General features: G+C 53.7%; 1 protein-coding gene and 1 non-coding gene across 2 annotated transcripts; both read left to right on the top strand.

Moving 5' to 3' along the window:
* The first annotated feature begins 325 nt into the window (after positions 1–325).
* RAB3D (RAB3D, member RAS oncogene family) lies at positions 326–11,012 on the top strand. Its single transcript, XM_042928473.1, has 5 exons — positions 326–486; positions 1,857–2,123; positions 2,868–2,986; positions 3,075–3,199; positions 8,335–11,012. Exons 2-5 carry the CDS (start codon positions 1,896–1,898, stop codon positions 8,520–8,522), a joined length of 660 nt encoding a protein of 219 aa, XP_042784407.1. The 5' UTR covers positions 326–486; positions 1,857–1,895; the 3' UTR covers positions 8,523–11,012.
* A 3,109-nt stretch (positions 11,013–14,121) lies between these two features.
* TRNAQ-UUG lies at positions 14,122–14,206 on the top strand. Its single transcript has one exon. It is a non-coding gene; the product is annotated as a tRNA-Gln (tRNA).
* The last annotated feature ends 1,210 nt before the right edge of the window (positions 14,207–15,416 follow it).

The raw sequence follows: 15,416 nt of genomic DNA, 5'->3' as shown, positions 1-15,416 counted from the left end.
GGAACACGTCCAAAGTGGAACAGAACTAGACATTGATGGAGCGGGGATTCGAACCCGACTCCAGAATCCACGCTCTTCCCTTCTGTGCACGTAGTAGGCGCTCTACATATAGTCAGGAAAAACGAGAAGTTTATTGGTGACGGGAGGGCTCTAGACTGCTCCAAGCCTAGGGCCGCTTCCAGCCTCTGCTACCCCCTCCCCGCCGCCTCACGGCCCCGGCTTTTACAAGCCCCGCCCCGGACTCGGCCCCGCCCCGCCCTCTCCGGGGAGCGGCCCCTCCTCCCCCGCCTGGGCGGAGCCGGCGCGGGATCCGGGTGGCTGCGGGCAGCGGCGGTGGCAGCGGCGGCGGCTTGAGGGGTCGGCGTCGGGGCGGGGGCCGGGCCGCAGCGAGTTCGGAGGACGAACGCCCGCGGGTAGCGCCTCCGCCACGCGAGGTGACCCCTTCGGAGGGAGCGTAGCCTGCCCCGTACATCCGCTTCCCAGCAGGTCTGGGGGGCCGGGGGTTAGAGGGAGGGCCCGGGGCCCCGGGAACAAAGGCGAACGGAGGGAGAACGCCTCTTCCCTCGCCCCCACCCAGCTGGGCTCCCCGGGGAGCGCTAGTGGGGCGCGGGCGGGGCGGAGAGTCCAGCTGGGAACCGGAGATGGGACCATATGGTGATGGGAGGAAGCTCCTGAGCCCCCCTGCACCGGCGGGGGCGCCCCGAATCCAGCAGAGGGACAAGGCCGGGCCCTCCGGGGACCCCCATCTAGTGCCAGGCGTGAGCGAGGGTGGGCGGATGGTCAGGAAGAGGTGGCACAGGCTGACAGGTGGGCTGGGGCTGGGGGGTGGGGTAAGGGCCCCAGCCTGGCGGCCCTGCCCAGCATGGGGAAAGGTTTCCTGCCACTTGTCTTCCCCTCCTCGAACTCGTTCTCCCGGAACACCGGGTGGGGCCCCGAGGGCTGGGCAGGAAAGCGCACAGGTTCGGTCCTCTTTTAAAATGGAAAAAAGCCCCACAGGCAGTTGAGAAATAGCTTTGCTAAGGGTTCCTCCGCCCGGGTGCCTTCCTTTCAACCAGGCCTCCTGGATCGCCTCCTTGTGTAGCTCAGGGAGTAGCCATAGACAGCTGGGGAAACTGAGGCCTAGGGAGGCAGTGAGGGCTGAGGGAGGGTCCCTGACGCAGCTGAAGCAGCCCAGCTGTGGGGACAGATTGCCAGGAAAGGCAGGATCAGGGGTGGAGGGGTGGTGGTAGGGTTCTTATTGTGTGGCTTCCTTGGAGTTGGGGACTGTCACTGCAGCCTCTGCAGGCTGGGGCTGGGGCCCGGGTGAGTCAGCCCTGCCCGGAGGGAGACGGGCCCACCCCTTTGACAAACAGAAGGTGGCAGTACCCATTTGGGGGTAGATCTGGGCTTTAAGCCTGGACTGTGTCCGCTGAAATCCCCCCTCCCCGTGGAGGTCAGGGAGGGGGTTAAACCCAGCTTTGGAGGGGGGTGTCACGGCAGGTGTCCCTGCCAAAGTCAACACCCAGGCCCGGGAGCGGGGCGGGGGGGGGGGGGCTCTATCCACCAGCTGGCAGCCCCCCCCTCCCCCCCCATCTCACACCTGGGCCCAGCCAGCTGCTCACTGTGGGGCAAAGTCCACACCTGCGCCTTCTGCAGGGTCTGGTTCCTCAGTGGCCACAGGAGGCACTCCATGTGCCCCCTACAACCTGGGCCCTTGCACTTGATAAACGTCCCCATTTTCCAGACGAGGACACTGAGGCCCACGGACAGCAAGTGACGCGTCGGAGGCCGCTTAGCCTCCAAGTGGCAGAGGGAGGATTTGAATCCAGGTCCGGTGTATACACCGCAGCCATTCCTGGTGTTTTATTGTTCTGCAGGGCGACAGCCCTTCCGCCCCCAGCAGGCTCTCTGCCAAGATGGCATCGGCCGGAGACCCCCCCACAGGCCCACGGGATGCAGCAGACCAGAACTTCGACTACATGTTTAAGCTGCTACTTATCGGCAACAGCAGCGTGGGCAAGACGTCCTTCCTGTTCCGCTACGCGGACGACTCCTTCACACCTGCCTTCGTCAGCACCGTGGGCATTGACTTCAAGGTCAAGACGGTCTATCGCCATGACAAGAGGATCAAGCTGCAGATCTGGGTGGGCCGGGCGGCTGCTGTGGGTCTGTGGCGAAGGACAGGAGTCTGTCTGCGGGCCGGGAGGGCCTGGGGTTCCTCCGAGGATGTCCATTGTAGGGTGTGGGGCTGTGGGGAGGGGTCCAGGGTTGGGGAGGGGGCTTGGGGTAGAGGTGAAGAGGAGGGGGATAGTGTCTATGAGATGAATGTGGGAGGCCGGACCCCGGTGCCAGGCTGAGTCAACAGGGAGCCGTTGCTCGACCCGGTCTCAGCCTGGCACCGGGGTCCGGCCTCCCACAGATGAATTCATCAAGATGAGGGGGGTAGGCCCTGCCCTGTGGGGTCTGAGGGGCAGACAGTGCCAATCCAAGGCAGGTTAGATGTCCTGGTGACCAGCGGGGCAGAGGTTTGGGTACCATCGCAGGGGCACACCCAGGGTCCCCCCGCTGAGCCTCTGCACTCTTCGGAGATGCTCTCCCTCCCAGCGAGGCTGCTGGTGATGATTGTCATGGTATTGAGCCCCGGGGTGTCTGCGTCAAGATGGCGCTCTCTGACCCTGGTCGCCACGTTGGTCTTGGAGACGAGGTCGAGGGAGCTTACGAGTCTGTGGGAGGCACTGACGTCTCAGACTGGCAATTCCTCAGGGGCAAGGCCACGTCTTCCGGCAGACCGGGGCTATGAGCACGGGGCGGTGCCCCGCTTGGGACCCTGCGGGGGTGGGGTGGGGAGCAGAGTAGCACCTAGCCGCCTGACCCTGCTGTGGTCCTAGGACACGGCGGGCCAGGAGCGCTACCGCACGATCACCACGGCCTACTACCGCGGCGCCATGGGCTTCCTGCTCATGTATGATGTTGCCAACCAGGAGTCCTTCACCGCTGTGCAGGACTGGTGAGTGCTTGCTGACCACCGACACCCTGACCTTCGCCCTCTCCCCCTGACCCTCAATCTCTAGCCTAATGGCCCTCGCACTCCACAGGGCCACTCAGATCAAGACCTACTCCTGGGACAACGCGCAGGTCATCCTCGTGGGGAACAAGTGCGACCTGGAGGATGAGCGTGTTGTGCCTACTGAGGACGGCCGGAGGCTCGCTGATGACCTTGGTTAGTGCCCAGCCTGGGCCCCAGGCCCCGGACCCCTCAGACCAAACCCCAGTCCCCGCCCTTGGGTTCCAGGTCCAACCGCAGTCAGCAACCCTTTGCCCTTTGAGGATCTGCTAGGAAAAATAGCCATATGTTAAATGAAACTAAATGCGCATTTCATTTCAGAGAGTTCAGTTACAGGTATTCCCCACCTCCCTGCCGCAAAACACTCCTGGAAATGTATCCTACAAACATCTCACGCATGTGGGAAGTGGCAAGGATATCGAGTCACAGCGCTGTTGGCAGGAGGGGAACCTCGGTAACCTTTTAAATGTCTCACGGTGGGGGAAGCAGCCAAGCATAAAGTATAGTCACGTTGTGGAATACAACACAGCTGTGAAAAAGGGCGAGCACTTTCCTTATGCTCTGCTCTGGCAAGATCTCTGGGCTATATGCTTACTGTGGAAAAATGGGCTTGGCTGCTTCCTTTAGTCGGCGGCTCAGCAAGTGTTGTTGTTGTCGTCATTTTTTAACTTTACTTATCTATGTTTTACATTTTATTTAATGTTTATTTATTCTTGAAAGAGAGAGAGAGAGAGAGACAGAGTGTGAGCAGGGGAGGGGCAGAGAGAGAGGGAGACACAGAATTCGAAGCAGGCTCCAGGATCCAAGCTGTCAGCTCAGAGCCCGTCACGGGGCTTGAACTCCCGAACCGCGAGATCATGACCAGAGCTGAAGTCAGATGCTTAACTGACTGAGCCACCCAGGTGTCCCTGTTTTTAATTTTTTAATGTTTTATTTATTTCTGAGAGAGAGAGGGAGACAGAGCGTGAGCAGGGGAGGGGCAGAGAGAGAGAGAGAGAGATAGGGAGACACAAAATCCCAAGCAGGCTCCAGACTCTGAGCGGTCAGCATAGAGCCCGACCCGGGGCTCTAACTCACGAACTGTGAGATCGTGACCTGAGCCGGAGTCTGATGCTTTAACTGACTGAGCCACCCAGGCGCCCCTTACGTAGGCTTCAAGCCCAGTGTGGAGCCCAGCACAGGGCTTAGACTCACAACCCTGAGAGATCATGACCTGAGCCGAAATCTAGAGTCGGACACCCACCGCCTGAGCCACCCAGGTGCCCCATCAGCCAATCTTTTCTTAAAGGGCCAGATAGGAAATATTTTCAGCCTTAGGGTCTCTGTCGCCCCTCAGCTCTGTTTGAAAGCTACCACAGAAAATAACTGAATGAGTGAGTCTGATTGTCATCGAAACTTTGTTTATAAAAATAGGCAATGGGCCAGATCTTGCCTGTGACTTAAAGTTTTCTGACCCCTGCATTAGTGTATAAAAAGGGTAAGAATAAGAATATATATTTATGTTTGCCTGAAGAAACTCCAGGAGGATAAGGATCTAGTCACAGCAGTGATCTGTGTGTGTCCGAGAACTGGGGGCCAGGGTACTAGGATGGAAGGAGGGCTTTTTCAGCCTACCTTTTTGAATCGGGTAAATGGAAATTTAAGCTCAAAGGGAATCTGGCCTGGAGTATTCTAGTATTCTAAGCCCTGCCTAGGACTCCCGTTGCAGGAGACGGTGTGACCACTGTAGGGGAAGGTGGGTTAAGGACCCAGACTCAGGAGCTAGAATCCCATTACGCAACCCACTAGCGGTGTGACCTTGGACACATCGCCTCCCCTCTCTGTGCTTCCATTTCTCCATCTGGGAAACAGAGTGAAAACTGCCTACTTCCTAGCGCTGTTAGAAAGATGAAATAAGCCAACACCGGCCCCGTTTGAACGTTAACTCGTATTATTTCTCGATCGCTTTGTGCTCTTGTGTTGGTGACTTCAGCCCCCTGGGCCCGCACTCCCTCTTGTGTGAAGTGGATTTAATAACAGCCTCACCACGTCAAGTTGTCGCGGGGGTTAAATGAGTTACGACCTACGAAGCAGATATCACAGCCGGGCACGCACGTAGAATGTATCAGAATCTCAGCTAGCGTGATTGTGAACTATTATTGATGCTTTGTACAAAAAACTCTAGGCACCATATAACAACCTGCAAATCCTAAAGTAGTTACTATCTGGCCCTTTACAGAGAAAGGTCAGGGACCTTGGACTAGAACGGTTTTCTCTCTATCTCTCTCTCTTTTTAATTATAGCTCTGTCATTTTTTAATTTTTTTTAATGTTTATTTATTTTTGAGAGACACAGAGAAACCGAGCACAAGCGGGGTAGGGGCAGAGAGACAGAATCCGAAGCAGGCTCCGGACTCTGAGCTGTCAGCACAGAGCCCGATGTGGGGCTCGAACCCACAAACCGTGAGATCATGACCTGAGCCGAAGTCAGACGCTTAACCAACTGAGCCACCTGGGTGCCCCTCTCTCTCTCTCTTTTTTTTTTCTTCTTACCATCTGTTTGTTGGACAAACTGGGTCTTTGTTCTATGGAATATTTCCCATTTGAGATTTGCCTCTTTGCTCCCTCGCGGTATCATTTAACCTGCTCCTTTGTTCCCTGTGTTTTCTGGGAGCTCTGGCTTTGGCTCTCAATTGCAGGTATGCTGGGGAGTCAGCTTTTGCTGCCGGGGACTAGATCCCCAGTTTGCCCGGAACCGGGAAAAATCAGCTATGACCCAGCCATGGGCTGGAACACTTGGGGATGTTGCCCACACCTTGCAGAGAACATCTAGTGGGGGACGGGGGTGTCTGATCTGGCATTAAGTTTAAAATATTGGCATACAGAGCAGGAGGCAGAATTTGACCCCAGTTTTGTAGGGAAAAGAATACACACACGGGGTACCTGGATGGCTCAGCGGTTAAGCATCTGACTCTTGATTGCGGTTCAGGTCATGATCTCACGGTTCGTGAGTTCAAGCCCTGCGTTGGGCTCTGTGCTGACAACGCGGACCCTGCTTGGGATTCTCTCCCTCTCTCTTCTCCCTGCCCCTCGCCTGCTTGCACTCTCTCTCTCGAAACTTAAAAGAATAAAAAAACTACACGCGCAAGCACGCACACACACGCAAACATACCCCCTGCAGACCCAACCCCAATGATTGTGTATTTATGTTAAAAAAATATATAGCGGAAAGCTAAATATCAAGAGACCAATAGTAATTGTTTCTCAATGATAAAATCACAGGTAGCTTTTCTGTCTTGGTAGTTTTCGGGAGTTTCTAACTTCTTCAGTGGATTTCTCCACTGAATATTTATAATCAGAAAAAAAAAAGTATTAAGAAAAAAAAACAACTAAGATTGTTTGAGACAGAGCTGCACGCAGATAAGGAAATGCCAGTCTTGCTTAGGAGGAGAGTGGAGTGACACTTATGATCACGAGGCTTGGCGTAAGAGATCTGAGTTCATGCCCTGCCTCTGTCATTCGTTCGTTCATCCATTCATGCATTCATTCATTCAGCAAGTAGTTTCTGAGCACCTGCTCTGGGCCAGGCACCCGACGAGGCAGACAGAAATCCTGCCACCTTGGAGCTGGCCTTCCAGTAGCGGAGACGGATAGTAAATGGGTAATTACACACGTAATTACTTAATTACAATTACATTTTTATAGTGCGGCATGACAGGTGCTGGGAGAGAGGCCTGTTTGCCCGGTGCTGTGTGCATACTATGGTAGATGTTTGAATCTCTGGCCCAACTTGGCAGGTGTGGTGGGTGCGGACATATCGGGGACCCCTAGGCAGAGCCTGAGCCAGCCTTCCGGGGTGCGGGAAGCCTTGTCATGTACATGTACGCCCTTATTTTTAGGTTGACAGCCGCTTTTTGTAGCCGAGGGACGACAGGCAAGTCCCCAAAGTATATTTACTACCTTCCACGTTTGGGAGGACAAGTTTCGTTTTGTTTTGTTTTTTGTTTTTCAAGTGTATTTATTTATTTTGAGAGAAAGAGAGAGGGAACAGGGGAGGGGCAGAGAGAGAAGGAGAGAGAGGATCCCAAGCAGGCTCCACACTGTCAGCACAGAGCCCGACGTGGGGCTCAAACCCCCGAACCGTGAGATCATGACCTGAGCCAAAAATCAAAAGTCGGATGCTTAACCGACTGAGCCACCCAGGTGCCCCAGGACAAGCTTTTTTAAAATGAGAGACAGGTATGCTGGTCACTCTGATGCTAAGAATATATTCAGGGACACTTGGCTGGCTCAGTTGGTAGAGCATGCGACTCTTGATCTTAGACTTGTAAGTTTGAACCCACATTAGGTGTCGAGATTACTTTAAAAATAAAATCCTAAAAAAAAAATCCTGGGGGGCCCGGGTGGCTCAGTCGCTTAAGCATCTGACTTTGGCTCAGGTCATGATCTCACGGTTCATGGATTCAAGCCCCGCATCGGACTCTGTGTCTCCCTCTTTCTCTGCCCCTCGCCCACTCATGCTCGGTCTCTCCATTCCTCTAAAATGAATAAATGTTAAAAAATATATATATCAAGGACCCTCGTGTCCTCCTCCCCGGAAGGACTCAACCAGCGTGTCTTCCCTCCTGAGGCCCAAGGTGGGACCGTAGGGATATTTGTCATCATTTATTTATTTAGATCTAAAATATGTATTTCATGTTTATTAACTATCGTCACTTAAGCCAGGCGGCCTGGGTGTGAATCCCAGCTCTGCCGTGTGATACCTTCGGATGAGTGGCTTTTCCTCTCTGTGCCTTGGTTTCCTCATTTGTAAAATAGACTCTAATAGCATGGACCTCAGAGCATCATGAAATGAGTCAGTTTGCAGAAAATGCTGAGAAAAGCGCTTGCCATAGTAAGGATAATGTCAGCACTGCTTATTATTATTATTATTATTATTGTTATTTAGTATTATCCTTATTACCATCTTTAGCCCGTTCTGTGGGTCAAGAACGGTATGCATCGCATACACCCCACAGACCCCGGGAAACCTGCCATTCCTTGCGTGCCTGCTGCGCACCAGAACGTCACCTGCGGCCACTGCTTTGTGACAAGGAGATTCTTAGAATAGTCCCCACGGGGGGGCTGCCGCCACAGGTCTTATCAGCATCGGCGTCGTTCCCATCCTACCGATGAGCAAACGGAGGCTTCCAGAGATCGAGGCGCTCAGCCAAGGTCCCACGGCTGCACGAAGGGCGGACCTGGGCTCGGAAGCCGTGCCTGGGTGATGCCACAGCCTGAGCTTACTGGTGTTCCCACCCTGTGTCCGTCCAGGTTTCGAGTTCTTTGAGGCCAGTGCCAAAGAGAACATCAACGTGAAGCAGGTCTTCGAGCGCCTGGTGGACGTCATCTGTGAGAAGATGAATGAGTCCCTAGAACCCAGCTCCAGCCCGGGCAGCAACGGGAAAGGCCCGGCCTTGGGGGACACCCCACCCCCCGAGCCCAGCGGCTGCAGCTGCTAGAGATGATCCCCAACCCCTGTCCACCCCTTCCTGCCTCGGCAGGGACTGTGACTGAGGCATGAGCCACAAGGGCTGTTTCTAAGCTCAGGGCACCCCCTCCCCTCCCCACAGCTGTCAGCCGCCCCGACTCCCGCATGGCTCGTCTTCTCGCCATGGCCGCCAACTTGCCCAAAGCAGCCTTATCATAAGCTCCAGACCCTGGGGACTCTGCACGGCAGGCGGGGTCCGGGGATGTTGACGTGCGCGAGCTTGCTGCTTTTCAGCCATTTTAATGGAGGGAGCAAGGGCGGCCTGGCCCACCCCGTCTGGAGGAGGGGCATCCACAGTGCCTTCTGGGTTAGAACTGTTGTTCTCGTCCATTCTGGGTTGGGCATTGCCTGGAATTCACAAGCTGGTTCGTTCGTCTTCTTCCTCCTGCGGTGTGAGTCCTGAGTTCACCCTCGGAGATGTGGAAGGCGACTCCTTTCTCAGGGTCCCCCGGGGTGGTCCCAAGCCTGCCCGTGAACCTCCTCACACCTCAAGCTTCCAAGGCGGGGAGGTGATTCTGGCCCGCACAGACCCTTCCCTTCTGGCCTGCAGATCGGCTGCCTGTGAACACAGTATTAAAGCAGGTTTTCCCATTGTAAAGAGACAGGAAGTCAGAGCCCCACCCCCCAGCACCGCCCCCCCGCCGGCTTCAGGGACCCCAGAAGTGCCTTCTGAGCTTCCCCAGTATTCCACATCACCCACAACCCTGCCACCGTTTTACTCTATTCGCTAGATCTCTGATCCCTGGATTGAATCCTAGAACTATGGGCCGCATCAGGCTGGGCAGAGAATGGCCCAACCCTGGGTGTTCCTGCCTGCGACTTTTTGCCAGGAGTTAGCCTCAGAGCCGGGAGCCCCGGCCCTCCTGCCCATACCTGCCTCTCCCAGACCCCGTTTGGCCGGCGATGTTTTAAGCAAGGTCTTTCCACATCCTACATCCTGCTAGAAAAGGAAATTGAGCAATGTTCCTATAGCCTGCTCTTGCTGGCGGCTTGCCGACGGAAGGACTTGGGCTCTTCCCCACCAAGGACCCTTGAGGACCCAGAGTCCATTTCCTGAGTCACATCAGTGGTGGGGCCCAGTGATGTGACGCTTCCTACAAATGGAGGCGTCCCTCTAAGGGAGGCTTTGGGGTTGGGCAGAAGAGGCAAGAAGGCAGCGTTGTGCAATGGTTATTGCCACATGGGATTCGCAGATACAGCTCGGGAGGGGCAGGCTGATGGGGGTGGGCTGGAAATCAGTCTCCCCGGTTGACTGGGGTCCCCAGCCGGCAGGGAGGCTCCTGCTGGGAGGTTATGTGCAGTTGGAGGATCTACATCTTGACCTCCATCCCCCACCCCAACTCAGTGTCCCTCCTACCCCCCCCCCCCCCCCGAAGTCCGAACTCCGGTGGCATGGCACCTCTTTGGGCCCCGGCACACCAACTAACCTCCCATAACTTGACAGGCCCTGTGAGGATGGCCTGAACAGATGGTTCGTATTCCACTCCCAGCCCCTGACACCAAAATGACTTCCTGGAGCCTTAAAGATCTCAGCCTCCTCCTGCTGGAAGTTCGACTTAGCTCTTCCCTTTATAGAAGCTGTGGATTGAATTTCTTTCTAGAGGGCCCCGTTCGTCCCGTTGCCGAGGGCTGCCCTTAGAGCTTTCAAAGCGAGGGTAGCTTTGTAAGCCAACACATCAGACAACAGGGGTGAGACGGACAAGTTTCTGGAAACACGCACAGCGAGTTTGGGGAACGTTCGGGGCAGGAGTCAAAAATGTTAGTTGCTCTAGCGTAAATGAGAAATGAAGGCAGGTAGGAAAAAGCCTGTTAAGATGCATCATGGTCTATCAAGAGTGTGTCGGCCAGCCCATTTTCTCAGGCTGCTGCCAGAAAACAACAACAACAACAAAAAAAAAAACAGTGGACCAGGCTGCTATTATCTAAAGGGACGGACCAACCTGTGTCTTGTACCTGACGTGGGCTAAGCCTTGTGTTTACACAAGATTTTTGAACAGTTCAGCTTTGAGTAGCCCTGAGACAGCGAGCTGCCTCTGGGTTTTCTCAAGACTAGGTTTATGTAGGAGAGGGATTTTTTTTTTTTCTTTTTTGGCTTGTTTCTTCTAAAAATAATGCAAGTGGTTATTTTATAATTTTAGGTGGGAGGCTTAACTCACGATGGTCTCTGGGGAACCGCAACCAATGTCCTCAAAGATCACGGGCAGGGGGATGGAGATTTGTTGAGTTTTACAAACCAAAACGAAGCCAAAAGCCGCGGGAAAGCCGCTTCTCCGGGGAGAGTGGAGTCGGGAGAGGCCACGAACCGGCTTCTCGCCTCCATCCCGGAACACTACGGAGGGAGCTCTCGGCTCGGTCATTTGTTTTACTGGATGTGGTTCTCCTGTGTAAGCAATTCCTTGATGTCCGCTCGGCAAGATGAGCACTTTTATCCACAAGAGAAAATAAAGCCGTTATGCCCAGATGCCCTTGTTCTTGTATTTCCATTAGTGAAACGTGGTTTCCAGGAAGAGAGGGGTTGAATCAGCCAAGTAGATGCTTGGTCGAGGGCCGTGCGTTCTGCAGCAGAACCTGAATCAGGCTAGAGAGGCTCGGGTCTGGGGCTGCCTCTAGCCAAGGTTCGTGCCCACCACCTGGGCCCTGGAAAGTTTGCTGTGTGGTGGGGGGGGGGGGGGGGGGCGGGGGGCAGGGTAAGACATCTGTCCTCCCCGCTGCAGCCAGAGGGAGCCCGTGAATACCCGGGTCGAGGCAGATTGCTCCTCTCCTCAGAACCCTCCATGGCTCCCACTCAGAGTAAATGCCTAAGTCTTCCTTGCGGCTCACAAGGTCCTGCATGATCTGACCTGTCACTTCCCTTCCCTCAGCTCTTCCCACCTGCCCCCCACATTTGCAATGCTGCAGTCACATTGGCCTTGCTGCTATTTGAACACACCAGGCCCCTGCCCCAGGGCCTTTGCACTGGCTATGCCCCCTGCCTGAAGTCAAATGGCTCCTCTCCCTCAAGCCCTCTTTGTGCAAATCTCACCTTCTCATTGACCCCCTTTCCCTCTTCCTTCCCTCCCCGCGTTTAGTGCTGTAACCTCTCTGCAGCATTTTTAAAAAAAATTTTTTTTGAATGTTTACTTATTTTTGAGAGACAGAGTGCTAGCGGGGGAGGGGCAGAGAGAGAGGGGTCTCTGCAGCATTTCTAATGTCCATTTCCCTGTGTCCCTCTCCACATAGCCCCTAGAATGGAAACTATACAATTTACTTATTTAACGTAAACAAGCGCCTCTTTCAATACAATGACAGTTCCTCAAATGCAGGGATTTTTAAACATTTTTCGCCACCACCCCCAGCTCATTTCCTGTTTGACAGAATAAAAAAGAAATATTAGCTCTTTGTCCTGGGGTTCCTGGCGCACAGCTCCTAAAGCCCTTGGGATCTCTGGAGTGATAAGAGTGTGTTTTGTATGCTTCGGGATGGAGGCTGGTCTCCAGAAAGAACAAGCCAAGACGAGAGGGTGGGAACTCTGAGCCCAGACCCTGACCTCCCAGGAGGGGAGACAGGCCCGAGCTGGAGATCGAGTTCATCCCCAATGGCCAATTAAGGGGCTAGGGAGGTGGGGGGCGCACCTGCAGAGGACACAGAGGCCCCACGCCCCTTCTCCATACCTTGCCCGGTGCGTCTTTTCCATTAGGCTGTTCCTGATTTATACCCTTTCATCATTTGGGACACCTGGGTGGCTCAGTCCATTAAGCTTCTGACTCTTGATCGCAGCTCGGGTCTTGATCCCTCAGGGTTGTGAGTTCGAGCCCCGCGTCGGGCTCTGTGCTGACAGCTCAGAGCCTGGAGCCTGCTTCGGATTCTGTGTCTCCCTCTTTCTCTCTCTGCCCCTCCCCTGCTCGCACTCTGTCTCTGTCTCTCTCTCAAACATAAATAAAACATTAAAAAAAAATTTTTTTTAACTGCCTAATTAACAATAGTAACTGACAAACTTACTGAGTTCTGTGAGTCATTCTAATTGTGAAGCCTGAAAGGGAAGGGGGATCGTCGGAACCCTCTGCCTGGGGTTGGGGGCCAAGTCAGACAGTAGAGGTCACCTGGGGACCCAATACTTGTAACCGATGTCTGAAGTGGGGGCAGTCTCGCGGGACTGAGTCTTTACATTTTTGGTATCTGCCTCAAACTCTGGGTAGTGTCGGAATTGAACTCTAGGACACCCAGTTGGTCCTTGGAGAGAATTGTTTGTTGTGAAACCCCCACACGTGCACGCGCGCGCGCGCACACACACACACACACACACACACACACGCGCAGTGCCAGAAGTGTTGCGAGTAAAAACGGTTCATTTGTGACTTAACAGCAAGCACGCCACAGATGTTTGTTGAGTGAATGTATGAACTGCAGGGCTCAAGAGTGAGCTGGGTCCAGGGACTTGCGTACCGTCCCAGGATTCTCGGCCGCTCCCAGTGCCTTTGCTCTGCAGCCTTGCCCTCACGAGGCGAGGTGAGCTTCATGGGAGCTGGGCACCGTATCCAAAGTCCCCAAGCCGAGCATCCTTGACCAGCTTGGGTCCCTTGCCTGAACCAGAACATGGGACAGAAAGCTGGAACATTCTGATTGGCTGACTGAGACCACTTGCCCCGACAGGCTTAGGGATGGAAATCGGAGAGGTGGGCTGGCTCCAGAGGAAAGTGGGAGCCTCCTTTCCTGAAGTGGGAAGTGATTGCAGCAATAACACATACCACACGTGCTCATATTATCTTTCTCCAAATCCCCCCAAAGGAAGGATGGAAAGATGAGAGAAACCGCCATTTTGGAATCCCCAGTGACAGAACTGGTCCAGGTGGCTGAGGTCATTGGATGAAGCCCTTCGCTTATTGATTCTCTGCAATGACCCTAGCCACCCCCTTAGAATCGTCTGGTAAATGTAAGAGTCCCCAGCCCAATCCAATCCAATTCAATCAGAGTCCCAGGCCCCGCCCAATCCAATTAAACCAGAAGGTGGAGAGGGGGTGCAGGCTTGGGTATTTTGTGAAAGCTTCCAGGAGGTTCTAAGGGACAGCCAGGGCTGGCAACAAGTGACTTACAGGAAATATGGGGGAGGGAGGAAGAAGATAAAGGGACCACAACAGCACTGAGGAGTCAATCCAGAAGGCATGGCATTCCCCAGTATTCCCCGCTCTTTCTGCCACAAATCGAAGGTTGGTGGGACTGGAGACGAGGAGGAAGAATCCGGAACAGTGGTTTTCTGCGCATGTTCTGGCGCACCGGCCGGGAACTTGTTTGGAATTCAGAGCCCTGGGTCCCACTCCGGATCTGGAGTCAGAAGCCCGGGAGGTGGGGCCGCCGGCCTCTGTGCTTGAACAGAATCTTCAGGGGATTTTAATGCACGCTCTAATTTGAGTAAAAGGGATTTAGGAGACATGACAAGAAGACATGATGTGTGCACGTTATTTGGATCCGATTCCAAGAAACCAAATGTGTAAGTCCTGGGGATGTAACGTACAGCATGCGGGCTGTAATTAATAATACCCTAATTCACATTTGAAAGTTACTAAGACAGCACATCTCAAAAGTTCTCATGGGACGCCTGGGTGGCTCAGTCGGTTAAGCATCTGACTTTGGCTCAGGTCATGATCTCGTGGTCCGTGGGTTCGAGCCCCGCGTCGGGCTCTGTGCTGACAGCTTGGAGCCTGGAGCCTGCTTTGGATTCTGTCTCCCTCTCTCTCTGCCCCTCCCTTGCTCACGCTCTGTCTGTCTCTCTCTTTCTCTCTTAAAAATAAATGGGTATTTGGTTTAACATGGGAATTTGGGGGGACAAAAACATTTAGTCAGGTGCGATGAGAGCATTGGGGTTGACACAAATGTACGCACTTTTAGAGATGTGTACTGAAGTACGAAGGGGGAAATGACATTGTCTGGGATCCATTTTTAAATACTTCCTCAAGGGGAAAAAGGAATCATGAAGCAAACCTGTCGGGCTCTTGGTGATTGTTGAATCCAGGTGATGGGTATATAAGAGTTTTTTTGGACAAGTTCTTTTGTTTTTTTGTGAATATTTAAGATTTTCTTTCACAGACTGGGGACCTGGGTGGCTCAGTCGGTTGAGCATCCATCTGACTTGGGCTCAGGTCATGATCTCGAGGTTCGTGAGTTTGAGCCCCGAGTCGGGCTCTGCACTGGCTTGGGATTCTCTCTCTCTCTTTGCCCCTCCCCTGCTCGCTCTCTCTCTCTCTCTCTCTCTCACACACACACACTCAAAATAAATAAATAAACTTAAAAAAAAAAGAAAGAGATATTGAACCAACTTGAGGGACCTCTGGAACCCAAATCAAATTGGAGACACTGAGAAGGGAAGCATCTTCTTCCAGAAAAGTAAAGGGCAGGGTTTGACAAAGAGCTGAAGGTCCCTCATGGTCAGGCTGGAGCGACTTGGCTCTGTTTACACAATCAGTCTTAGAAGCAGAAAGCGGAGGCCTTTCATCATGCGCGTTGGTCGTTTTCCCCTTGTTTCCCACCTATCTTCACTCTCTTCCGCTCTGCCCTGGGTCCTGCAAACTACATTTCCCAGAATCTCCCGCCCTTCCACTTCCTGTTAGCTTTGGCCAATAGGAAACACCTTCAGGAGATGGGAGAGGCTGGAGGAAAAGTTGGAGTATTTCTTCCCCACTCCCTCCTTTCTTCTGCCCATCCTGAGCCCTCCAAGACTGCAGCCGTAGGTCGGATGGCCCCTCTTCTCCTACCCCTTCAGGCTTAGAAGTAAAAGCTCCCCATGTTGCTAGACTCTCGGTGCCTCATCCCTCGTTTTCTTAACCCTGCCCGCACCTCAGCAAGGAAGCCCCTGAAAACTCCTTTTTTTTTTTTTTTAATGTTTATTTTTGAG

Source organism: Panthera leo, chromosome A2 (assembly GCF_018350215.1).
Source record: "Panthera leo isolate Ple1 chromosome A2, P.leo_Ple1_pat1.1, whole genome shotgun sequence".
NCBI lineage: Eukaryota > Metazoa > Chordata > Mammalia > Carnivora > Felidae > Panthera > Panthera leo.
This window is presented reverse-complemented; position numbering and strand designations above follow the sequence as displayed.